At 46.0% G+C, this 27,484-nt stretch overlaps 1 protein-coding gene across 1 annotated transcript in view; it reads left to right on the forward strand.

Annotated features, from left to right (window-relative positions):
* The first annotated feature begins 1,680 nt into the window (after positions 1-1,680).
* ARTN (artemin) overlaps positions 1,681-27,484 on the forward strand; it is a 39,547-nt gene continuing 13,743 nt past the window's right edge. Inside the window, exons 1-2 of the mRNA XM_063939366.1 lie at positions 1,681-1,733; positions 5,630-6,059. Of these exons, the coding sequence (XP_063795436.1) occupies positions 5,768-6,059 (292 nt within the window). The 5' untranslated portion in view covers positions 1,681-1,733; positions 5,630-5,767. The remainder of the gene's footprint in view (positions 1,734-5,629; positions 6,060-27,484) is intronic.

Here is a 27,484-nt window from a genome sequence, read left to right on the forward strand (position 1 = left end):
GACAAGTATGGTTTTGTTCAGACATAAATAGATATTACTGATGCTGATCTAGGGCAGGCCTGGGCAGCATGAGGGGCATATCTGGCAGCAGCATGAGGGGCATATCTGGCAGCAGCATGAGGGGCATATCTGGCAGCAGCATGAGGGGCATATCTGGCAGCAGCATGAGGGGCACATCTGGCAGCAGCATGAGGGGCACATCTGGCAGCAGCATGAGGGGCATATCTGGCAGCAGCATGAGGGGCATATCTGGCAGCAGCATGAGGAGCATATCTGGCAGCAGCATGAGGGGCACATCTGGCAGCGGCATGAGGAGCACATCTGGCAGCAGCATGAGGAGCACATCTGGCAGCAGCATGAGGAGCACATCTGGCAGCAGCATGAGGGGCATATCTGGCAGCAGCATGAGGGGCACATCTGGCAGCAGCATGAGGGGCACATCTGGCAGCAGCATGAGGGGCATATCTGGCAGCAGCATGAGGGGCACATCTGGCAGCAGCATGAGGGGCACATCTGGCAGCAGCATGAGGGCATATTTGGCACTATGAGGGGCATATCTGGCCGCAGCATGAGGGGCATATCTGGCAGCAGCATGAGGGGCATATCTGGCAGCAGCATGAGGGGCACATCTGGCAGCAGCATGAGGGCATATCTGGCAGCAGCATGAGGGGCACATCTGGCAGCAGCATGAGGGGCATATCTGGCAGCAGCATGAGGGGCATATCTGGCAGCAGCATGAGGGGCATATCTGGCAGCAGCATGAGGGCATATCTGGCAGCAGCATGAGGGCATATCTGGCAGCAGCATGAGGGGCATATCTGGCAGCAGCATGAGGGCATATCTGGCAGCAGCATGAGGGGCATATCTGGCAGCATGAGGGCATATCTTGCACATCTGGCACTGTGGGGCATATTTGGCAGCATGAGGGCATATCCGGCACATCAGGCACTGTGGGGCATATCTGGCACTGTGGGGGCTATCTGGCAGTATGAGGGCATATCTGGCACTGTGGGGCATATCTGGCAGTATGAGGGCATATCTGGCACTGTGGGGGCATATCTGGCAGTATGAGGGCATTTCTGGCACTGAGGGCTGTGTACGGCTAGAGCTGCATTTCCCACCCTAGGCTTATACTAAAGTCAATAAGCTTTCCCAGGTTTTTGTGGTAAAATTAGGTGCCTCGGCTTATATTCGGGTCGACTTATACTCGAGTATATACGGTATATATATATATATATATATATATATATATATATATATATATATATATATATATATATTTTATTTTATTAAAATGTCCTACTTTCGACACCACAAAGTAGATAATTGTTATTAAACTATGAATAAAGGAAAAACGTCCAAAAAGGCCGAATACAACATCCTGTAAGAGGTTTCCGTGCGCACAGAAGACAATAAAATAACAAGTGAAGCAGAGGCTTTAATGTGGAAAATCCAGAATCCCCTCAGACATTCCGAGTCCCTTTTTGTCTTTCATCTGGCAAATAAAGTGTTGGATGAAAGTCCTCCTGTCTGTCACTGCGTGGAGAGGTAGGGGATGCTGTGAAGTAAATGAGGAAAGCAGGCGGACAGGGAGGGAACCCTCCGGGAGGTGGGAGCAATCCTCAGCAGCTCAGCGTAGGATAGGATCAGCACAAGCCTTTCTATCCCAGAGCATGCCATGGGGTGGATCAGAGAAGCATCTGTCTGCTTGCAAGAGAAGGCCGGCAAGCAAGGTAAGAGTGCGTTCCATGGCTAGAAGTGGCCAGAAGGGGGACTGGCAGGTGGGCTGCAGGGGGAACATGATGGAAAAAATTGGAAAAGAAGATTAATGATGACAAAGTGTAATTGGTCTTAAATTAACCCCTTGGAAGAAATGTGGGTTGTTGTTTTTTTGGTTTTTTTTGGGGGGTGGGGGGAGCATTTATGCCCCCTCCTGCTCTGTCTTCTCTATGGAAACTTATACACATAGGACATAGCGGACTTCTCCATAAGGATTTACAGAGAGGCTATCCCTTACTGCGAACGTGATTCCTCCTTTATTAGTTCTGTTCTCTTTTCCTGCCTCTTTAGCAGACGCTCTCCTCCAGTCTCATCCTTTCTGCATTCTGCATTAGTGTCTGTACTGTCCAACGTCTAGCAAGCACTCGGAATAAACCGGTGCGCAGTCCAGGAGAACCCCAGGACACTCTCCCTCGCTAGATCCAAGGTTTACATTTGATTTGCAGGCTGATATGCGCTGCCAGATTGCAGCAGACGATATAAAGCAAAACATTATGCAAAGACATGAGTTTTAGGTCAAGAAGCTTGCAATTCATTGCTGTTGCTGACAACATCGCTGAATGTCTGACATGTAGTAACCAGATGTCTGTTTATGCTGGGACACCAAGAGCGCTGGGGAGAACCTGGAGGGGGTTACTGTAAGGAACATCTGTATTTACATGCTGATCTATTAACTCTATCAGTCAGAAGCAATCCCTGGCCTCGCACAGGAGGGTTAATGACATATATATTAGTGTGTGGTTGCTGCCCTCTCTATTATATGAAACTATCAACACCTCCTTTGTGGACTTTGCATTGCTTGCAGTACAATGTCAGGCTTATTCATATTATATTGTATTATTACCGTCATGGGTCCAGGAGAGGCCACCAGGAGACTATCTGTATTCTGGGCTACTGATGTCGATCACTTCTGTTCTGTGACTTTGCTAATAAGATGTTGGGAACACGTTTGTCTTTATAGTGAAAATACTGCCTTATTGTGCCGGGATCCGGTCTGTAGGTCGACCACTATTGGTCAACATGCATTACGTCTACATGGTCACTCGGTTGACATGACAAATGTCGACACATGAAAATGTCGACATGAGTTTTTCACAATTTTTTTTTTTAATTTGAACTTTTTCATACTTTATAATCCATGTGGACTATGATTGGGAATTGTAACCTGTGCCGAGTGCGGCGGTAGCGGAGCCAGTCACCTTGCCTGAAGTTTGCTCGCCATGCGAGGGGATACGGTTCACAAATTGGAGCTCCTGGTCACTTTACGAAGAAAACGACACCCAAAAAATGTAAAAAACCCCCCAAATGCTGACCTTTTCCCATGTCGACCTATTTCAGGTGTCGACTAGTGGTCGACCTAATGACTGTTGACCTAGTTACTGTCGACCTAATGATCCACACTCATTGTGCCACCAGTCTAGCAAACCATAATTCAGCAACATCTATAGGAGAGAGTTATATGCTGGCTGTGGATTGTGTATCGCTGAGCGGCCAGACTCTATCCTGCTAATCGCAGCGGTGGCAATCCCCCACCTATCCTCACTCCCACCTGTGTTGTATACGTGTGCGGCTTGTCGCTCAGTATTACTAGTCACACGGAGCTTGGCGTTGCAGAAATTCAGAACTTGTCGGCTTGTTGGGAAGAAAGCTCTTTAAACAACATTATAGACAGAAAGGAACCTTGGAAGGAATCTGTAATAATATCTTTGAGCTATTTAATCACTCCACAGACAGCGTAACAGGGTCCTATTACCGGGATAAGGTGAATTCATATAGTGAGGAAGAGTCAAACTTTGTCTCAACTTGTCCCCAGACATGCGGAGAGCTCTGCTCAAACTCATCCTTTCCCCGTGTCTGTGCAGTCAGGTACACAGGACTGGTTTACATCCATCCGAGTATCTGTCACATCATAAACGTAACAGAACTTTTTCCATGACAGCATCCCGAAGTATGGCGACTTTTTTTGACGCTGGGATTTCTCCTGCCCAGATGCTGGAGTCCTTACTCCGCCACGCTTAGTGGATGCGGGGTTGGCAGTGGCCGCTTAGCACACAGCAGCCCAACTCAAGATAACACTCAGCAATGACTGTGTACAGTAAATTCCAGGGGGTGACACATGTTACCAATGTCAGACTGAGGCATGTAGGGCCCACTGGGGGGATGCAGTGGTAGGGGGCCCATGTTTAGGGGTGTGGCCAGGCCGCAAAGGGGGTGTAGGTTACAGTATAAGGGGGTACAGTATAAGGTAACATATGTATGATGTATAATTCAAGTGCACAGTCTGGAACCTGATCCTTAGAGCAGGAAGTGGGGCACCAGGCAGTGGGGCCCACCGGTGGTTTCCCCTGTACCCCTGTGGGCCAGTCCAAGCCTGCATGTTACAGTGGTGAGATGGACAATCCTGACACCCAGAGACACAAAGTGACAACAGCAAGTGTGCTGCAAGGGATTCCTGCCTTGTATATAACAGACTGCTGCAGATTCATCGCAGCGGAGCAGACTGTGTGTCACACAGAGCTGAGGAATCATTGGCTGCACACACTGTACAGTAATGCTGTAACACATTGTGATTCCTGTGCAGAGTGAGGTATGGGAGCACTCATGGGGGCTCTGTGGGGATGGCTGAACCTCTGGGGTGAGGACAGATCACAAACATCAATATTACCATGACACCGCTCAGGTCAGGGCATGTGGTCCATACGTTTCTGGGTGGCCTCATGCCCTTGCTGCATCCTGTTCTAGGTACAGACACACAGGTGTTCAGGTTATTGGGGGACCTTCAGGTCTCCAGGGAGCACAGGCTGAGCTCCCAGTAGGGCGCAACTAGGCCTATAAAGTGGTCAGGGATATACCGCCACACCACCATATGCCTGCCCAATTTATGATAGATATGGAATAGTTAAGTCAGGCCCAGCTGTTTTATACTGCAATGAGGTCTACAGACAATCATATATAAATTGTACAGCGCTATGGAGGATGCTGGTGCTATATAAGGGTTCATAGTCAGAAATGACTGTTAATAATTATACCCCACACAGCTTGCACTGAAGCACCTAAATATTAGCCTCATACTGCAGGCTGCTCTGCATGGTGAATTGTTTCCGAGCACGCGCAGTTTGAAAGCACGCAAAATACGTTCCGCAGATGGATGCGTTGAGCTCTGCAGCACCCCCTCTAGGTTGCAGCATTTAGGAGAAACCAAAAGCAAGAGGATGAAATCTTGTAAACCCTACTTGGGCCTGAGATCTGTATCATAGGAATAGCTGAGCATCACCATTTTTGTCCATGCACATTTCCTTCAATGTATCTGCCGCGCTCATGACATCACATCCAAGACCAGTGTCTCCTGTGCCACCCTGCATCCCTGTGGTTTGGGGTGGGAATGTATTTGCATCTATAGGCTTAAATGCTGTGTTTGTTTTTCACCTTGATATCCATCCCATGAGCTCACATTGACTAAAGGCCACAATTCCTGCTGCGTCTACAGCAGCCAAAAGTTCTGCGTCATCTGCTTCCGGGTCACGACCTCACCCAATGAAATCACAGTTTCAGACCTTATAACTTAACTGCAGAGCTGAATGCGAGGTGCATGTATTACTGTACATGTATTAGAAGGTATTATGCCCCTTATAAAGTCAGATGATGCTTATACTACTGGCTGCACCACTCCTAATTAGCTACGTCAGTCACAGGAGCATAGAGCATCCCCAGAGATAATTGTATGAAATGTAGGATTTGAAGAATGAGGGAATTATGGGCAGACACTTGGGAGTCTCTGGATTAATGACATTTGCTTTGTGTTCCTCTTCCCCTCCTCTCTCTGTTTTATCTGCACCCATTCTCCCTGCAGGCACACAGTGTGCTCTGTGCTCAGAGGTCCAACCATTCCCTACGGAAGGCGTTCCTGACCCCTCCGACGGGCAAGCGTTATCCCACGACAGACTATGGTGCCGCGGAACTGGATTTAAACTGGGCTCATCCCCTGGAGATGCTCAGTTTTGGGCACGGGGACCTCACTGTCACTTCGCATCACTGGTGGAGGAATCGGATCCAGATCTGCAACCCACTGCCAGGAAGGCTATCAGACGATGGGAAGGTCGCTTGGGGGGGCACAGTGAAAACTTCAGAGGATCGGTGTCCTGAATGGAGCCTGGCAGGAAAGACATCTGCATCAGTCGGGACTAAGCGTGCAGGAAATTGTTCTCAAGTCTGGAATCGAAATCGGACGCTTAGGAAGAAATCTCCTAGAGAGCAGCATTGCAACAGGAGATCAGATCACGGTGAGTGAGCTATCATTCTATACGCAGAGTCGGGCACACGGGGGGGCTGGTTCATGTTTGTAAGTAAAGCAAAAAAAGCAAGTAACTTTGTGTCTGGAACAAACCATGCTGCCATGCAAGGGGAGCAAATACATTTATATTATTTCTGTGCAGGGTAAATACTGGCTGCTTTTGCATGTAGCCCACAAATGTCAGACAGCTTTATTTTTACACTGCAATTTAGATTTCAGTTTGAACATACCCCACCCAAATCTAACTCTCTCTGCACATGTTACACTTGCCCCACCTGCAGTGCAGAATGGTTTTGCCCAGTTGTTTGCTTTTTTGCTTTACTTACAAACATGAATCAGCCCCAGTGCCTTTCACCTGGTGCATTTTAAAGCAAGATATTTCAGATAGGAAGGATGAACGGTTACCTGTGATTGCTATATCTGATTTGGATTTATCTCTTCCTCCTGTATAAAATGTATTTTGCATAACAGTATATTGCAACATTCAATCAAAAGACTCCTCCTACAACCTGATTAAGTCCTTGGGACTTGTGCTTCTTTTCAGCACTTAATGCAAGTTCTTATGCCCATTGACCGCCCTCTGATGCCGTAAACGCACACTTTGCCCAGGGCCATCATGGCAGCACGGCTAGCAGTGGTAACATTTGGTAACATACAATGGAGTCCTATGGGAAGGCACATTAAGTGAATCATACACTACACTTAAGAACGCGCTGCTAATGCTACATTAAAAGCCAGAAGAGACCTGCAGGTTTAATCTCCTCTTGAGGAGCATTATTAGTGCACATCCCAGACTACAGGGATGTTATACTGCAGTTGTCACTGTACAGAACAAGTATTCCGCAATAAGCAATATCTATCAGGGGATTGTTGTGCAGCTCCAGGCGCCAGGACGCCATCATTCCCCAGCGCCCCCCCGTCCTCCCCTCCTCCGTCCTCACTCAGACATGTAGTGGCTGTATAATAATGTAAAGCTTAACATACAGAAAACCCACCACATGAATTACTATCTCTCTACACTACTTCCCAGTTCATTGACCACAAGGACGTAACGTTTGCAAATTCTTCTCATACTTGCTGCAACATGTTCATCAGCTCGTTAGGGGTGGTGGTGGGGGGGGGAAACCTATGCAAAATACATTTCAATTCGTATTAGTCACAAAATGTAACAGGAGAAATACTTTTATCTCCCACCAGCATTTTCAGTGTAAGCGTCCGCAGCTCCATGTACTGTAATAGGGGACCTTCGTAATCCAGCCAGCGAGCATCTGGGTGTAGTCATGACCGCCGGTCATCCCATAAGGGGGGGGGGGGGCTGCATTTTTAGACATGCAGGATAATAAGGGTCATTTCAACCTAATCGCACGCTGCCGTTTTTCGCAGCGCAGCGATCAGGTCACTACTGCGCATGAATATGCACCGCAATGCACAGGCGCGACATACGGGTACAAAGCGGATCGGTGCTGAGTGATGGATTTAACGAAGAATCCATTCGCACAGCCGATCGCAAGGAGATTGACAGGAAGAAGGTGATTGTGGGTGTCAAGTCAACTGACCATTTTCTGGGAGTGTTTGGAAAAACGCAGGCGTGTCCAAGCGTTTGCAGGGCTGGTGTCTGACATCAATTCCGGGACCGGACAGGCTGAATTGATCACGAGGGCTGAGTAAGTTCTGAGCTACTCAGAAACTGCACAAACTATTTTTGTACCGCTCGGCTGCACATGCGATCGCACCCTTGCACAGCAAATATACACTCCCCAGTGGGCGGCGACTATGCGTTTGCACGGCTGCTAAAAGTAGCTAGCGAGCGCTCAACTCGGAATGACCCCAATATTCGCTGCTTCTGCAGGTAGCGCACAGATACTGGCTGGTACCAGCAAATATTAAGGATCTCTTGAATGTATGATGGTGAGACCTCAGCAGGTATCTCCATATATGCTGCTGTCCCTCCATTACCAAAAGCAGCTGTAGCCTCTATATAAATGTTCTTTGGGGGGCTGCAGAGCAGTCAGATTTACCAATCTCCGGAACGGAAATCATTAGCCGCAGCAGCCTATGATGAGCTACAATGCACAGAAAATTACTGGGAGAGGGTTTCCCTGGAACCCTCCCCAGCAATGGCTGCCACACATGGTCAGCAGACCGCGCATTCACAGAATAGCCCTGTCCCTGAAGGATGACCTTTCTGAACCCCTTTCAGGTGGTTGATAGCACATTTGGGAGATTTAGAATTTCGTATTTCTACAAATAGCGGTGATAATAAATTATAATTATTGTCTAAAACGCTATAATTATTATATCTGCCCTTAAAGGTGGGCAGTAATTTTCAGCCCGTTCCTGGTAGCAGTGCACCCTGAGCTGTGAATCCAAGGTAGCTTTCAGGTTATTATTATTCAGATCTTGGAACTTAGTGATAATGCCCGTAAAGAACAGATCTGTAGTGCAGACAGGTAACTGCTATGGAAACACCTCTGGGCTATGAGGGAGGGTGCAGGTGGAGGGAAGAATGTTCAGCAGTTTGTCAAAAACTCACTCACCCCTCTCTTTCCACATCCCTGGAGGTGGCACAACACCCGTCTGAAAGAAGCAGTAGTCCGCCCCCGTTTACATATGACCACCCAGTTACATGCCAAGAGGAAGTGGTGTGGCTGTTAGCGTACAGGTGTAATAACCTGGAGAAGGCATAAGGAAGTGATAAACCAGTGATAAGTGCAAGGTGATAAACGCATCAGCCAATCAGCTTCAATATGTAAATTAACAGTTAGGAGCTGATTGGCTGGTGCGTTCATCACCTTGCTCTTATCACTGGTTTATCACTTCTTTATGCCGTCTTCAGGCTTAATGCATCTGCCCCATAATAATACCCATAGTTTTCAGCGCTCGGCTCTAGAGCATGCACACAGCAAAAACACGTAATATCATCCGCAAAACTGCCTTGTGCTCAACCCCATTCCAACCCCTTACGTGCAAGCCCATTGTGCAATAAACGCTACTTATATAGAATCGGAGTCCTCGATATGTCGTCACAGTTGGCCAACGTTTTAAGCCTGTGCGTGTCTGAGTCGCATTGCGCATGCGTCTGTGCTCAGAGACGCAGTACTGATTCAGGGTCTGTGAATTTTAGTGGGCGATCCTGGAAGGTAACAGAGGAGAGATTTAGGGGGTCATTCCGAGTTGTTCGCAGCGCCGTGATTAGGAAAAAAAAGCGGCACTTCTGCGCATGCGTATGCGGCGCAATGCACACGCATATGCAGCGCAATGCGCACGCGCGATGTACTTTTACAACAGCAGATGCAGTTTCACACAAGGTCTAGCGACGCTTATCAGTCGCACTGCTGGCCGCAGAGTGATTGACAGGAAGTTGGTGTTTCTGGGTGGCAACTGACCGTTTTCAGGGAGTGTGTGTAAAAATGCAGGCGTGTCAGATACAAACACAGGCGTGCCCGGGGAAACGCAGGCGTGGCTGGCCGAACGCAGCGCGTGTTTGTGACGTCAAAACAGGAACGAAATAGTCTGAAGTGATCGCAAGCTAGGTCTGCAGCTACTCTGAAACTGCTCAAAAATATTTTGGTGCCGCTCTGCGATCCTTTCGGTCGCACTTCTGCTAAGCTAAGATACACTCCCAGAGGGCGGCGGCATAGCGTTTGCACGGCTGCTAAAAGCAGCTAGCGAGCGAACAACTCAGAATGAGGGCCTTAGTCGGCAGTTGGCAGCCAGGGAATTATGACCTAATTTACGCCATGGGTATCAGCAACTGTATAACCTCCGTTACCTGCACATGTGCGGTAGGAATGGGGATATCGTGAGTGTGCATACGCCCTGTGCTCTGCATTTGGCTGCATTACAGAGGGCGCTACGAGTGTATTAGCCTAGTGCATTTGTAACTCTGAATCAGGCCCTGTGTATATCAGCCCCTGATTGTGATGGAAACAATAGGCTCTTTATAAAAATGTTATTAGACTTACGCCAGTCTGTGTAGCTTAAAACACTTAGAATTACCCCGTACGTTTAGACATATAAAGGGCGCATGCATTTCTGCCCATGCAGAATTGCACTAGTCCCACAATTACGCCGTGAGAGGCAAAAAAGTACTAACGCAGGTTGAGGACTGTAAGGGTGCGTTCACTTAATTCCAAACAAATCCGCAGAGGCGCATATACTCCAGTCCAAGCTGCGTTATTTGCTGGCGTCCGAAGGTAGCTGCAAATACACAATGACGATGATGTAGGTCGCCAACGCTAGGGAAACGATGGTCATTGGCCGACTGCGGATGCGCCACTGGCGCTGATAGGTGCTACTCTTAGTGCTTGTGCATATTGTATTTTTGTTCGTGGTCCGTTCTGCATCACCATCAGCCGGCTGCATGACCTGTAAGGTTGCACAGGCCAGCCGCCGCAGATGCAGCAAAGAGGCCGAGAAATCTATGTTTTACGACGGAGATCCTGGCCTCAACCCTCTCCCACAGTGAACATCAGTACTTTCCAGCATGTGTCGCAGTAACAACAGCAGCTGAATCAGGCCCCTTGTGCCGACCTGTGTGATAACATTTCCCAGCATCTGGGGTAACAAGGGTGGAGCATGAGGGGTTTTCATCACTTTGTTTGAGGGTTCACATGTCCCCCTGGCATTGATCCCCCCTAACTTAGGGTCTAATTCAGACCTGATCGTAGCAGCAAATTTGTTTGCAGATGGGCGAAACCATGTGCACTGCAGGGGGCAGATATACCATTTGCAGAAAGAGTTAGATTTGAGTGGGTTATATTGTTTCTGTGCAGGGTAAATACTGGCTGCTTTATTTTTACACTGCAATTTAGATTTCAGTTTGAACACATCCCACCCAAATCTAACTCTCTCTGCACATGTTACATCTGCCACCCCTGCAGTGCACATGGTTTTGCCCATTAGCTAACAAATTGGCTGCTGCAATCAGATCTTAACTATGCCCTTACTGTTGTAGGGCAAGTCAAGCCATACTTACCTACTCTCCCGGATTCTGCGGGACACACCCAGTTTTCGGGTAGTCCCCCGCAGGCCCCGGAAGAGTGGGCACCACTCCCTCATTCCGCCCACTTCCTAGTGTAGTGGGCAGAAGAGGGAGAATAACAGGGCAAAATCACGGACCCAGCGGAGGGGCTGAGCCTAATGACGCAATTATATGCTAATTGCGTCATTTTAGCCCCGCCCCTACACAAATTTTGCCCAATCACAGACTTTTCCTGGTGGGTGGGTGGGTGGGTGCGTAGGGCCTACTGATGTAATCAGGTTGGCCCCTCCATCATCACCGCCCACCTGCTTCTCCTCTCCAGGCATCTCCCGGAGAGGAGATTTGAAATATCGGCAAGTATGAGTCAGGCACAATGAATAACAAATAATCTCTATATAGTCCTGCACAAACTGGCGGTGCTATAGTATAAAATAATAATAATAATAATGATGATAATAATAATAATAATAAAATGAGGAAATATCCTATGAATACTATTAATTCAGAAGCAACAGCAATCTGAAGAATAGGAAAATACATATGTTAAGGATTTTGGATGGAAAAAAAGTGGGACTGTCCTGTGAAATCAGGGATGCACAGAACCTTGCTCCAGTTGCAGTAAGTGGAGAGCAAACCTGTGACACATCTCCAGCACGCACCTGTGTGCTAGAGCAAGGGTGTCACACAAATGTGACGGGTTCCCTTCAGCAGTCTGTACCTCAATTGCTGCTCGATTGAGAGAATATGCTACGTAGGAAGACGCAGAAATGGATATGGTTGCAGCCATCTGAGTTACCCAAGCATACAGGGTCGAACTGGCCCACAGGGTTACAGGGGAAACCACTGGTGGGCCCTAATGCCTGGGCCCCCCACCTCCTCCTTTAGGGATCAGGTTCCAGACTGTGCAGTTGAATTGCACTTGAATTATACATTATACAGTACATATGTTACCTTATTTATACTGCACAGGACTATGGTATATTATTATTTTCTAGTATTAATCTGCTACATTATCCTGCATGCACTAGCAGTATTTGCAATATATATTTATCATGAGGCCCAGACCATGCCACCCAACTACAGACTGGCCACACCCCTAAACATGGGCCCCTACCACAGCATACCCCCGGTGGGCCCTTCATGCCCCAGTCCAACACTGCAAGCATATTCAGACTGACCACTGGAACTCCACTGCTAGGCCCCAGAAGATGCAGACTCTGACCTCAGCTTATATGGGGGGTGGCGGGGTGCCCCTGGACTGCACACCCATTCTAAACATAAGAGGTGCTACCACGCTGTATATATTCTGTATTGTGTGTACCTGTGTACACTTGAAGGTGGAGACTCTTTCAGATTCTAATGGATTAGCACCCCTCCCACATGCCCAAGCGTGTTTTTAATTAGCATTCATTTGCAGACTGTGTATAGGAAAAGGCATTATGTTTGGTAAATCCTGAAAAAATTTATACAAAATGTCAGTTGTAGGGATGGGGGCAGGGCCCCCTGGGCTGGTGTGGCCTGGCTGCTTTGGGACATCATATTGCAACAATCTAGCACTTTTTTTGTCACCTAATTATTATTTTATTTTTATTTTTTTACCAATGTAACACTTTTTAACATTCTAATTATTACCTTTCACCTATATAAAAAAACTTTTAACATATAGCTTTTGCGTCTTACTTATGCAACACTAACAGCTAAACCTCTTACTAATATGTTGCCTTGGGGCGGTTGGCTTGTGCTGGCCTGGGGGGGTCCCATGCCCTGGACTTGAACCTTAGTATTAGGGACCTTCCAGATGAGGTCACCTGGTTGTGGTAGGTGGGCACATATTTTTGGACAAAAATTATGCTAAGCACCTCACTGTTGCTCTATGTCATAGTGCAGAGTTTATTATAGTTATTCTGCTTAGCAGTGCTTAGTAATAGAGTGTGCATCTGCATTTTCTCTGACCTCAGCATGCCTACAATACAGGAGCCCTTGCACCAGCCAAATACTATGCGCAAGAGATTCCTCAGAAACAGGCTTTCCTTCACCATACACACAACTCAGAATAGTATGGAGCTTTAGATACATGTCCACATCACTCCCATAGGTCATTGTCAGGCCCAGTTCATGTCCCCAAAAAAAACATTCTATTTCACGGAAAGACAGATCCAGCCAAGTATAATCTAACTCAGAATAAAATATATAAATTCGCTTCTACGCTATATGCAAACACTCGCCATTTGCTGCGTGGATAGAGAGTCGCGTGACTCAAAAGCAGCCTATCAGGTCCCTACCTCTATCACCATAAAACATGGCTTCATGACTTACGTACATCCCACACATGCTCAGTACAGCACAGCCGCTGGAGAACAGACTGCACCACTGGGGGCTGTCAAATATTGCTAATGGGCCTGGTGTTCCGCCCCTGATTAGAATATTTCTAACAAATGAAGCCTCTACTTTCTGGCACTGGTGTGAGTCTCGCCTCCCCCAGTGCACCCCAGGTTGGGAAGGACATCGGAAGCCCGTCCTTGGATGATGGCTGAGCTTCTACCTTCTAAACTTTCCCTGCGATGGAAACTTACCAGATATCTAATGGTGAAAACATTACCATCACAAGAAAAACATGGATGGTGTTACACCATGGAACATCGATGTCGATTGCTACCTCCATTCACAGAGCGGCAGACAGTGTTCTACTTGCATACGGAGTGCTTTTGTGACTGACAGGAGCCACTAACCTCCCAGTATTGCTTCCTCAGGCCCTACGACCTGACCCAAAATATTCTGAACATATCATGTAGCTGCAACTGAGAATCTCGCACAGAGAAATCGCTGGTTTTAGGCAGAAACAACAAATATTTCCAATGCTTGCACAATACTATCTGGAAGGGATATTCCTCATACAGTACAGCCTTTTGTACAAAACGACACTCAACAGGCCGGCGGCTGGTACAGGAATTTACACGGTTTATTTCAGCATAACATTGCTCCAAGTAAATACTGCGAGTGGTTTAATAACATATTCGCTATTGTGTGCCGTAAATTGCAACTAAACTGTTTCTATTGTACAATGAAAAGTATTCGTTGTCATTTTTGTCATTAAAAACTATGGAAACTTTTCACTGCGCCATTAAATTAGAAGAGTTCATTACATTCTTCATATGGAGCAGTACTAGGGTTCGTTGTATTCTTCCGTCATGTCTTACGTTGGAGATTCACCATGTTCTGGATGTATGTGCTTTTCTCACATGTTGCGTTCTGTACAGAACACGTGGAAGTCCTGCAAATAGGATCTCTGTAAAAATGAGAGGCCAAAGAGCAAATACACACACCAATACAAATCCTACCTTGCCGATTACAAGTCTGTATTAAGGACAGGCAAATTGCAAGGTCAGCAATGCACTTATTGACTCTTGTTATCATGGCCGCGATAGCAGTTATATGAGCAGGCGGGTATAGAAATTACTTATGCTATAGATGATGCTCTGATAACCTTATAAACACAATCCAATCAATATACTTTGTACTATATATATCAGGGGTGAAGCTAGGCTTCCTTTCACCAAGGGCAAAAATTCAGCTTTTTTTTTCAAAATTGGTTTCAGAAACCAAAAAGAAACTTGATCAGTCACTCCAATATGTCATCAGACCTCCCCTCATTCCCCTGGACATCTACCCCACATACCACCAGACTCCCCCTACATTCCCATCAGATCTTCCCGCTTGCCCCTTACATGCCATCAGACATACTCGCATGCCCCTCACATCTACCCACATGCCGCCCTACATTCCTATCAGACCTCCGTACACATTCCCAACAGATCTTCACACTTGCCCATTACATGCCATCTGATGTCACCACATGCCCCTCACATATCCATCAGACCCTCCCCCACATGCCATCAGAGTGATTGTGGTTGACTGCAGGTGTTGTATCTTTGGTATATGTGGAGCCACAGCGCGTGCTGCTGGCTATAGCTGTAAGTACTCCTGTTTGGAGGCATATCTTTTGCACATCGTATAGTGCAGGTGCGCATTGATGATGAACTTCAGACAAGGTGCTGAGAACAGGGCATGGACAAAGTACTTGGGCCCAGGTCTCACTTGGTGGCTGATTATGGTGTAGTGGTTGGAGCTATGCCCGCATATGCCCATCCAGACACCATCTCAGCTTGTCTGTAGACCAGGGAAAGTGCCTGAAGGGATCATTCACTCCCTAATACACTGTACTCCCCCTGGCACTCTCCACGCAACCAGTGTAGTCCACCATTGATGATAGAAGGTCATTTAATTTGTCTTATTAAAGCTCCAAACTCCTAAACATTTATTCTTGTTCACCACTTGGCTCTCTCCCAGATGAAGGCTTTTATAAGTCTGTATCCCCTCTGTTACTCTTTCAACAGGCGAATGGAGGAGAAGCTGACAGTCAAAGAATTCTAGAGAGAGACCTCCAGGTAGTACGCGTGGTTGTTTTACCATAGTGGGTGACAAAACAGAGGCAAGTAGATGCCATTCCCCCATCCCTGTTCCATGACCAGCTATGGCAAACCAGTTGGGTGGAATTTCATCATAGTATCTCCAGAGATTAATGAGCTTTGCGAGTTCCTGTTTCTCCACCTCTTATCTGTCATAAACTGACCAGAGGTGAGAGATGTGAGCAACGCCTGTGTGTTCAAGCCCCAGGCTGTTCTACTAAAGAATGTCCGTCCCGTCTGCCTGCAACCTTAAATATGAAGATCAAATTCTTGACCTTCTGTATGTTTCCGATACTGTTTCTGTAAATAACACTGGCCACATGTTAGCCAATAGTTGACAAAAGCCAAACACCAGGACCCATGTACAGTTGGGCCGCAGACTCTGATGACCAGACCCATCTTGTCTCTTAATGCTCAGGCCAAGCAGTCTAGAAAGCCCACAGCCAACCAGTCTGGAGAGCCCACACGTATGTTACTTATGGGAGGGCTGGCCCGATATACTGGCTACTGCAAGAAATAATCCACAAATAATTACTAGTCATCAAAATCACATCTGAGTCACCCCCAACCTTCAATCTTTTAAGGACGCCTTCAAAACCTCCAAACTACAGCTTACACTACCCCCAAATGATACAATCAACTCTCTGCACATCTCCACTCCTCTGGACTGAACCTCCAACGAGCAGGGCCCTCACCACCTCTCATATCTGCACTTTCTTCCTTTATCTGAACTTGTACTGTATTAACGTAACATTTATTATACTAATGGGCCCTACACACTGGCCAAGGTACCCGATGGCCGATACGGATGACCTGGCGGCGGAGGGGGGGTGACGGGGGGATTGAAGCTTCTTCACTCCCTGAGGTCACCCGGCCCCATAGCCCTGCATGCCAATATGGACGAGATTATCCATATTGCCTTGCATGTATAAACGAGCCGGCACCAACGATGAACGACCGCGGGGCCGCGCATCGTTCATCGTTGGTGCCTACACACTGATCGATATGAACGATATCTCATTCATTAATGAACAAGACCGTTCATATCGCTCAGTGTAATCGGTAAGTGTGTAGGGCCTATAAGGTGTATATTTACTAAAGCTCGGGTTTTTAGAAGTGGAGATGTTGCCTTTAGCAATTAGCAACCAATCAGATTCTACTTAATTTTTATCTTGCACCTTCTACAAGATAATAGCTACACTCCGATTGGTTACTATGGGCAACATCTCCACTTCTGAAAACATGAACTTAACTAAATATACCCCTAAATGTCCGAAGCTGCAGAGATTTGAAGATGAGGATATTTGCTCAACTTTGCATTATCACTATGATGCATCCTAAATAGGGAAGCCAATCCTAGGATCACAGATGTTTTTGAGTCCCAAAAATATCTGGGATAATAAACATTAAATCCCACCTATTACGGGACTTGGGGCATCTGTATAATAGCTATTGACTCGGTTCCAGTCGCATTATCCGGTTCTCTCAGGCTCTCCCAGCTGTCCGCAGAATGGATGGAGTTCCACAATGAAGATTCTCGCAGTCCCTGATAAACTGGAAGCGTGCTGCGCGGTGACATCACTGTGCGGCGCTCTCCCAGCCAATCAGTGACTGAAAGTCAGTTCAGTCAGCAGCCAATTAACCTACCAGTATGTCATGAAAGCATGAGAGGAAACCTTAAGACCCGGAGAAAACCCATGCAAACATGGGGAGAATATTGAATCTAATTACCTAGTGCAGGCCTAGCCAACCTGCGGCCCTCCAGCTGCGGTGAAAATACATATCCCAGCATGCCCTGCCACAGTTTTGGCATTCACTAATAGCAGAACTGTGGCAGGGCATGCTGGGACTTGTAGTTTCACAACAGATGGAGAGCCACAGGTTGGCCAGAAATCACCTAGTGTACACACTTTATTCACTCTGAGTGTAACACAATCTCTTCAGAGCGTTTCCGGTGTCTTTATCAAATACAACAGCAAGATGCGTACGCAGAGCCGTAGTATTATGCGGGTTACAGGCGAGAACAGCAGCATTTTCAGCACTGCCGGGAAAGGAATTCTGCTCGCTACCATGTGCATTCCGGCCAAATATTTTCCAGAATTTGTAAACTTGGACTTAATTGCTGTTTCATGTGGGATTAACTTGCATTGGCCATCGATTGGTCCCCGTCTCTCCAACCGAACGATTGCAGATACTTTTTCCTGGCTGTACACATCCCTCTATCTCCGCTGCGTGTTTATATGTAGCATGCCTGGTACTCCTGTCTCTAGAATTCCACCCTTATTGCACACATGGCAGGGCCTGCATTCCAGCCGCCTCATATTAGATTTTAAGAAACATTCTGTAACTGCAAACTGTCAATGAGCCGACTGTGTACACTGCATACGGTGAATGTTTCTGTATGGTGTTTGTTATTTGCTTGACAAAAAAAAAGTCCTGAGCTTGTACTATGTGGTCGTCAAGAGGTTAAATAATTTTAAAGACTATCCCTCTTCCAACCCCCATCTCACACAATGCAGACACCTCCCCTACATGTAATGCAGTAGGTGCTGGAGGCAGCGAGAGCTCAGACCCACTGATGACAGCACTTGGGTATGAGCGGAGCCTGGTTTGGACGTTTGATGTCTCTGTGTCCACCTGTCACCTGTCTGTCTGAGGGTCCCCTCTCCACATGGTAGGTGATGGTGGGGAGGGAGCTGTGTCATGCTTGATATTTACTAACCTGCATTGTGAGTGACAGTCAGATATTCAGGTGTGTAGCTAGCTACAAGCAGCTGTGACAAGAGGTTACCTGGAAGATCAGCAGAACGAGCACGTTGAATAATCTGCATTACTATTTCCACGTTGCCACGTAACAGATGGAGCATAATGTGTGCTGAATTATTAGTCACATAGAAATGTCATAGTTTCTTACTGAAGGCTCTTAAAGGTGCAGCCACGTAAAGCGGCAGCTCTGAGTCTAAACAGCAGCCTGGGAAGAAGTTGGAGAAGCAGTAGTGCAACTATTTGTGGGAGGCAGAGATCTGAGAACAGCTGTGTCTGTACAGTGTATATTACTACAATAAAGTGCAGAGGGCGGAAGCCTTGCTCAGTAAAACCACTGGAGGCCAATATAAAGAGGGAGCAGGGTCGGAGGGTCTGATATACGTAGGGAATACAGAAAAATTCAGAATTTTCCCGCCGCCGTAGGACGTATAACTGGTAACAATTATCATACAGAAGAATGTCTTCTTAGTGTAGTTTGTGTTAGGCATACTAATGGTATCAGATAGGAAAGGGCGACCATGCGACATGCCAGGGCTGTGCCAGAGGGGCAAGCCACAAAATTTGACATTTGAAATGGGGTGCAGGGAAACGTATATATTTTTAGATTCACGTGGTTAAACCTGGAGGCACGTCAGTGAGTGTGGTAGGGTAGAGACAGGGAGACAGAGAAGCAGAGGGAATAGGTGTCGGAGGAGTCAATGTGAAGTTATTAGAATATCCCAAGGGGGCATTAGGATTTAATTGATGAGTTCCCACTGGAAATAGGTCATGCACATTTAGTATTCCTGTCGGCGGAGAGAGGAAAAAAGGAGGGAGTATGGTGTACAAGTGGCTCTAGGGAATGATGGTATGTGCAGTTGTGGATGTGCATGCTGTAATGAATATTGCAAGAAAACCAGTGTCAGTAAATAATGTTATGCAGCCGGAAAGTGGGGATGCCGTGGAGATACACAGGGAGATGTGGGACAAGACAGCAGCATTGTATATCGGGAAATAGACACTTCTGTATGTAGATGGTGATGGAGATGACGCAGAGAAAAACTGGCGTACTTTTGGGGAGTGTACCTTGCTTATATTCGCACGTGCCAAAAATGGGCTCTGCAGACTAAGGCGCAATTTAATCACATCATCCAAAGAGGGTAAACTGGGGTGTCAACATGACACACACACACACACACACACACACACACACACACACACACACACACGTGGACATCTCAGGATGCAAACAACTTTTTTATACTGGCGGATATTTATGTTCCGTGCAGGCTTCTTTTCTACAGTGTGCGTGCAATTTACTGCCAACAGGTCCTGTACGCCCACACTGGCCTCTAGGACTATATGACACTAGGGAAGGGGGGAATTCAATTGTTTGAAAAGTCGGTTGGGTGTCTGGTTTTTCCCTGTCTATTAGATAGGAAAAAAACATACACCCCACTGACTTTTCAAACAATTGAATCTCCCCCTAGGTGTATCTTACACTAAAACATCTCATCATAATCATATACTGCATAAGAACTGAAATAATATTATATGAAGCATCTGGGCACCAGGTGTCCTCCCCTGTAGGTATTGTGACACTATAATCGTCCAGACAGGACAGGTTTCTTATAGAGTGGTCTAAGTGGATTCAAATGTCTTAAACTTAAAAAAGTCTGTATCCCAATATTCACTATTAGGGACTTGGTACCAATGGGCAGAGGAATAAGGTGCCTACAGTATGCCCCAGTATTCAATACTGGGTATTATTCTGTATGTATTTATTAGACTGGTGATACTACCGAGTTATAATCTTCTGATGCCAAGCCACACTACGCATTTCGCAATTTAGAGAAACAGATCATTAGTATTGTGTATCCGTTTGTGCAATATAAAATATTCATCATGGTACACAATGTCAGTGTGTAAAATAAAAGATCTTCCTGGCGCTTCGCTATTCAGATCTGGCCTAATTTGGGTACAGATTCTTATGGGAATGCAGAGAATGAATGTGAATTGTATGATGACCTCTGGCAAAAGGTCTGTGCCGGTTATTAATAGAGAAGTGACACCGACTTAGCATGACAGACCAGACTGGATGGGAGAAAGGTTACAGAGATGTGTTACTGCCACCTAGTGGGGAAATAGTTCACTGCGGGAGATTTATAGGATTGTGATAATGTCTGGTGGAAAAAATTATTATGTAGATTTGTATCAGAGCAAAACGTAGGTGAGGCGATAATCCATGTTATACTTATAAAAGTTTGCACAAAAGGTTTACATTTTAGAGCTTTATTTATTTTTATATTGATAAGCCCATATAATGGAACAGTAGTTAATATGGAAGTAACTTTTTGCATCCTCAGAGACATCACCTTTCTCAGAGAGTAGAGGGATTCATTGCTAATTTGCCAGTGGTACTGTCTGTCTCAGAGACTCTGTGTGAATGGGGTGACATATCACTTATGCATTGGATTGCTAGCTAATGGCCAAGAGTGGATTAGCATGCAGCAATTACTAACCAATTACATAGGAAATGTTATTTATTTTTACACTTTCCTCCAACTTTGAATACAGGACAGTGCTATATATGCTATATTTAAACATCCAGAATCAAATTAATTTTTTTTTCTTTTTAAAGTGCCCCTTCAAATGTAACAATCCATTAGGAGGGGTTTTACCCCATTACAAACTCCCCTCCCTACCCAATAATAGTACCATTCTTGAGGTCTGTCCCTTTGCTGAATTTAGCAGGGTCTGGTACTTATATAGCCCAGGCAAACACTTCCACCACATACTTGCCTACGTTTGAAAAAGCATTTCAGGGAGATTGTGAAAGTAATACCTATGAGCACGGACGTGTACTGCTACATCTGAGAGGCGGGTCATAAAAATGACTTACTTCCAAATGTAAATGAGCTCCAAAGTTTGTAAGATCCTCTTGTAGAAAAGACACTCATATTTTTCAGGAATTGTTTGTGTATTGTGGTGTGTTGTGTTTTCCATATACTGTAAGTGCCAAGAGAAACCTTATTTAAAATGCATGTAGCCATAGCGATCATTGTGCCTTATAACAATGCAGGGAAATGGCGCTGATGAACTCATTTGAATGTATGTATCTCTGATTTATTTTTTTTACCCCAAGAATGTAAAGTAAAATCAGGGAGATTGCTGGTTTATTCAGGGAGTGAGGGAGATTGATACTATTTCAGGGAGTCTCCTGCAGAATGAGGGAGGGTAGGCAACTCTGTTCCACCATTGCTCAGATATTATGAATGCAAGCAACATCAACATAATAATAGTTATATATTGTATATAATGTTCTGTTTTTGTTAGTGGATTATTTTTTAACTAATAGAACTGAAAGCCAAAAATGTGGGCACACAGGACCACTTCACAACGACGCTGACTGACCCGGTGAAAACACCTTCTAGGGGTCCAGAAACAAAACTGTGCTGGTACCGAAGGGATGAAATGGTACGGTGTAGCTCATTATAATGTATCTGAATTATTCTGTAGTTTTGTCATTCAGTGTCCACAGAAAGCAGTGAGGAATGGCATACCTGCAGCCAAAAATAGAACTCCCTACTAGCTGATCCTTAATATATTTACTGGTACTAAGATTTGGGCTCCAGGGCTTAGGAACAAGCAACAGAGATCAGAAAATGATTTTCTAGAAACCAATGGCGCATCTACAGAGGAGGGGACCCGTGTGCAGTCTCCGTGTGTGGGAAACCCAGATTATCTTGCCAGCATTGGATCCCTGCTTCAGTGCTAGATTACATTTTAGTATAGTTGCCTACCCTCTCGCATTCTGCGGGAGACTCCCTGAGATAGCAGCAATCTCCCTGACTCCCTGAATAGACCAGCAATCTCCCCGATAGCACCTTACACCCATTATGTAGCTGTTACATTCTTGGAGAAAAAAAGAAAAGAAATCAGAGATACATACATTCAAATGAGATCATCAGTGCATTGGTTATAAGGCACATGATCCATCCCTAAAGCTACATGCATTTTAAATAAGATTTCTCTTGGCCACTTACAGTATATGGAACCTCTTGTAAAACACAAAACATGAACAAATCCTGCAAAATATCAGTGTCTTTTCTTAAACAAGTAGATCTTACTAACGCCGGGACTCATTTACATTTGGATGTAAGTCATGTTTATGACACGCCTCTCAGATGTAGCAGTACACGTGACATCAGCGCTGATAGTCGTTACTTTTATGATCTCCCTGAAATGCTTTTTTAAAAGTAGGCAAGTATGCATTCTAGTCATTGCCCGCTGGCTGCTGCGGTTCCTCCTGGCAGCGTCCTGAAGTTGCCCAGGAAGATGTATTAAGCCTGGGGAAGTGATAAAGCAATGATAAAGAAGTGATAAGTGGAAGGTGATAATACACCAGCCAATCAGCTCCTGTCATTTTTTCAGCCTGGAATGATTGACTGATGCATTATCACCTTCCACTTATCACGGCTTTATTACTTTTCCCGACTTAATACATCTGCCCCAGTGTTCCTGCCTTACTAACCAGCCCTCATTATTTATTATTTATTTATTAACAGTTATTTATATAGCGCACACATATTCCGCAGCGCTTTACAGAGAATATTTGGCCAATCACATCAGTCCTTGCCCAGGTGGGCAGTACATTGTACACACACACAAATTCACACTAGGGCTCATTTTACTGGGATCCAATTAACCTACCAGTATATTTTTGAATAGTGGGAGGAAACCCACACAAGTACAGGGAGAATATACAAACTCCACACAGTTAGGGCCATAGTGGGGAATCGAACCCAGGACCACAGTGCTGTGAGGCAGTAATGCTAACCATTACCCCATCCATACATGGAGATTGTTATGATGGTGCGATGTTATGATGGCGTTGTGAGAAATATACATATATAAGGCCTTAAGCCATCTACAGGGGCATCAGATGCCAAACCTCTGCAACAGGGTGGCGTGTTCAGACAGAACCAGGGAGGAGGTGTCTGGGAAAAAGGCCACTTCCCGTCCCGAGCATTCAGGTGTTTTCTTCCCAGACTGATTCCACCTGTTACCTCTGACACCAGTAGAGGATCTCTGTAAGGGAATTGTACAGAATTAGTGTCAGCTGCAATTGTTGCTCTGGCAATTCACAGTTCTGGCGCACATTACCTCTTCCTCAATGGACCGCATTGGGGCTGATTCAGAGGATGACAGATCTGTTTGTATGGATGCAAATAGCCAGTTTTAGCTTATAATGCATGTACCAAAGCAAATATGCCCATTTGTGTGTGTATCTGGTCAAATGGGCGAGCGTCTCCTCCAGGGGGACAAGTTGGCACATTCACAAGTTACAAAGTAGTAGTAGTAGTAGCAGCAGTAGTAGTTGTAGTAGTAGTTAGTAGTATTAATGGTAGTAGTAGTAGTAGTAGTAGTAGTAGTAATGGTAGTAGTAGTAGATTGTTGTTGTAGTAGTAGTAGTAGTAGTAGTAGTAGTAGCTGTTGTAGTAGTAGTTAGTAATAGTTGTAATGGTGGTGGTAGTAGTAGTAGTAGTTAGTAATAGTAGTAGTTGTTGTTGTTGTTGTTGTTGTTGTTGTAGTAGTTAATAGTTGTAGTTAGTAGTAGTAGTTGTAGTTAGTAGTTGTAGTTAGTAGTTGTAGTAGTAGTAAAGCAATAATAATCCTGTGTAGACATGCTCAACATAAATATTTAGATTTTCTTATTCTTCTCCCGTTGGGTGGTATACAATTAGCCGTGGTAATTTACTTAGGTAGGCAAAGCCAAATCCCCAATAAGTGACTATTTTTGCCACGATAAGTGCGCAAAATTACATAGGTCCGTAGCTTTTCAGGGTGATGTAATTAGATACCACCGAAAAAAACATTGATCAAATAAAAAAAAATTGCAAAAAAAAAAAAAAACACTGTTCGCGGTCACGGCATTAAGAATGACAGAAAACATATGTATAAGAAAATCTAAGATCGCGTATAATAAAATACTCTCATGGCTCAGCCAAAAGCTGTGGACGGCGTGACAGTGTGGAGGGTCCAATAGGAAGCTGCAATTGCAGGGATTCTCTCACCGCAGCTTCACAGCCAATTTAGTGGCAGCGAGTGGGAATGGATTTTGTGGGTCCTTCATCGCAGGAGCATAGGATTTCCGGGTACACTGACATGCCCTTATCAGGGCTGCATTAACACGGACCGGGTGACTGGTAACGTGGCTGCACGTGGCACGGACTGGGCAGGTGTTGGCTCCATTTTAATTTTCTTATTTGCTCTAGAAATAAATGCGGGATCTGCAGTAGTTCTCATGAATTATAATCCCACTCCGATGTTGGTCCTACACCTTACCAATCCTACAATTCAGGTCTTGGCGACATAGGGGCAGATGTACTAAGCCTTGCAGAGAGATAAAGGGGGAGATGTATGAAGAGGTAGTAAGTGTCAGAAGCAACATACTTACAAACAGCCCTGGAGCCGGATGTACTAAGCGGAAAATGCGGTAAACTCCCTGTTTACCGCATTTTCCTGATGTACTAACCCCCGGCCGGCAGGTCAGCGCCGCGGCGGGGTACGCCAGCTTTAGCTGGCGATAGTCCATAGAAGCCTATGGGCTTCTCTCCGCGGCGCTGTGTGAGGGATCCGATCCTCCCATCATGCCCTGCGGCCGCCCCCGTCACCCCGCGCATGCGCAGACTGACTCCCGGGACGAATCCCGGAAGTCAGGCTGCCGCTGTGCATCGCGGAGGTCAGCTCTTATCGGAAGAGCTGTCCTCCGCAATGCTGATCGCTTATGTTAGTACATATGCGATCAGCATCGTGGCGCAGGGCGGCGATGTACATTAGTACATCCGCCCCTGGTATGTATGAAAGCCGATACCGCAGCGATAAATCACTTTTCTCCACGTTATCTGCAAACATCTAACAATTTTGCCGTTGCCATACTATTGTATGGCGACGGAAAATCATCCAGATGTATTAAAAAGATAAGTGCACATTTGCGTTGTATTGTTTTTTTCACACGTAGGCTGGTGCTACTTGCCGGTATGTGTACATAGCTGCGGCGGCTGATGGGCTCCAGGCTGTTTCACGTGAGATCTTGCAGTGGTTGCGAGATCTTGCGCATGCCCAGTGGAGGCGGCCAGGAGACACAGGGCATCAGCATGAGGCCGATGCGCTGTGGCGCTGGCAGAGATCACTGGAGGGGGTAGTTTTCTCTCCTCCACAACGGCCTCTGAGATGTTGATACATCTCGTCGGTACTGCTTCCTGCTTCGTCTCGATAAAGAGGCACCGATTTATCAGCATGTTTTCCTTCCGTGGTAATTAGATCTGAGATAAAAGCCTTACTGTAATAACAGGAGGGAGAGATCTGGTGGAATCTGGCTTGTGTTTGTGAGGAATGCTTTCAGTCTGATCTGGCGTACTCCCAGACCCAATGTAAACACACACACACACACACACACACACACACACACACACACACACACACACACACACACACTTCTCTTTCTGGGCGGGATGTATTAACATACATCGCCGCCCCTCGCAGCGATGCTAGTTGCATATGTACTAACATATGTGATTAACATCGCAATGCGGTGACGGAGGCCACCCGCGATACCTGCGAGGTGGTGTGCCGGGGGTGGGGGGGGGGCGGTCTCCGTCACCTCCCTGGGGTCACCATATCCTCCCTGCACGGCATGCAGGCAGCAGACTGTCCCCGGGCGCCTTATCCTCCCTGCAGCCGGAAGGACCTTCGGCTGTGTTGCTAGGTCGGAGGAGGAGTTTGGTTTCTGGGACCAGGGCTGCCTTAACAGAGGTATGCCGTGGGGAGGGGGGTCGGCCAGAGCCGGCCATAGGCATAGGCAAACTAGGCAATTGCCTAGGGCATTTGATATGCCTAGGGGCATCAGCAGCTTCTGCTGATTAAAATGATATGCAGCATGCCTATATTCTGTGTGTAGCATTTCATATGCAGATACAGCCACAGTCTCACACAGTATATAGGCATGCTGCATATCATTTTAATCAGCAGAAGCTGGTTGTGCATCCTAGCCACATAGCAATGCAAATAAGATGCATTTTCATAAAAAAAGGTGCCGACGTTAGAATTGAGGCAAGATTTCTGAGGACACATCTGTATCCAAGCAGAGGCAGAGGTCACAGTGTTAGTGGCAGTGTGAGTGCTGTGTGCATGTGAGTGGGTTGGTTGTGCAGTAGTGTTCGGAATATGTGTAAGTAGCATTATGTGTGTCATGTAAAAATGCATTAGTAATGTGCAACATATGTGTAAGGGGCACTATGTGTGTCATTATCTGTATAAGGGCATTAATAATGTGCGGCATATGTGTAACAGGGTAGTACTGTATGTGTGTCATTATGTGTATAGGGGCACTAATAATGTGCAGCGAATGTGTATGGGGCACTATGTGTGTCATTATGTGTATAAGGGTATTAATAATGTGTGGCATATGTGTAAGGGACATTATGTGTAAAAGGGCATTAATAAAGGTTGTCATAATGTGTAAGGCGCATTATGTTTATAAGGACATTAATAATGTATCTCATGTGTAAGGGGCATTACTGTGTGGCATTACGTGTATAAATGCATTACTAATGTGTGGCATTATGTGTATAAGGTGCTCTACTATGTGGCGTTGCATATAGAAAGGGCACTACTGTGTTGTCTAATGTGAATAAAGAGCAATAGGGTGTGGTGTAATGGGAATAAGGAGCAATTCAGTGTGATGTAATGTGAATAAGGGGCTCTACTGTGAGGAGTAATGTTTATAAGGTAGAGTGATACTACTGTGGGATGTAATATGAATTATGGACACTATCGCATGATATAATGTGAATAAAGTTGCAGTACTGTGTGGCGTAATTGGAATTGGGGTTACTATTGTGTGGCCATCCCCCTTGCCAGCAAAAACACCCCCCTTTTTGGGCTGTGCGCCAAATGTGCAAACTGTTCCTATTTAAAATATAGGGGGTGCAAACACCAAAATATGGACTGCTATGGGTGAGGGGTGATGGTGCTGGGAAAGAGGTGCAAGGTCAGAGGCGGAACCAGCGGTGGTGCTAGGGGGCAAAGGCCAAAATGTTGCCTAGGGCATCATATTGGTTAGGGCCGGCTCTGGGGTCGGCGTAGGCGGCGGGTTGCGGCAGCCGGTTGCACAACATTTTTAGGGTATTGGTATTGGTAACAAGTGAGCTGTGT

The sequence above is a fragment of the Pseudophryne corroboree genome, chromosome 9 (genome assembly GCF_028390025.1).
Source record: "Pseudophryne corroboree isolate aPseCor3 chromosome 9, aPseCor3.hap2, whole genome shotgun sequence".
In the NCBI taxonomy this organism is placed as follows: Eukaryota; Metazoa; Chordata; class Amphibia; order Anura; family Myobatrachidae; genus Pseudophryne; species Pseudophryne corroboree.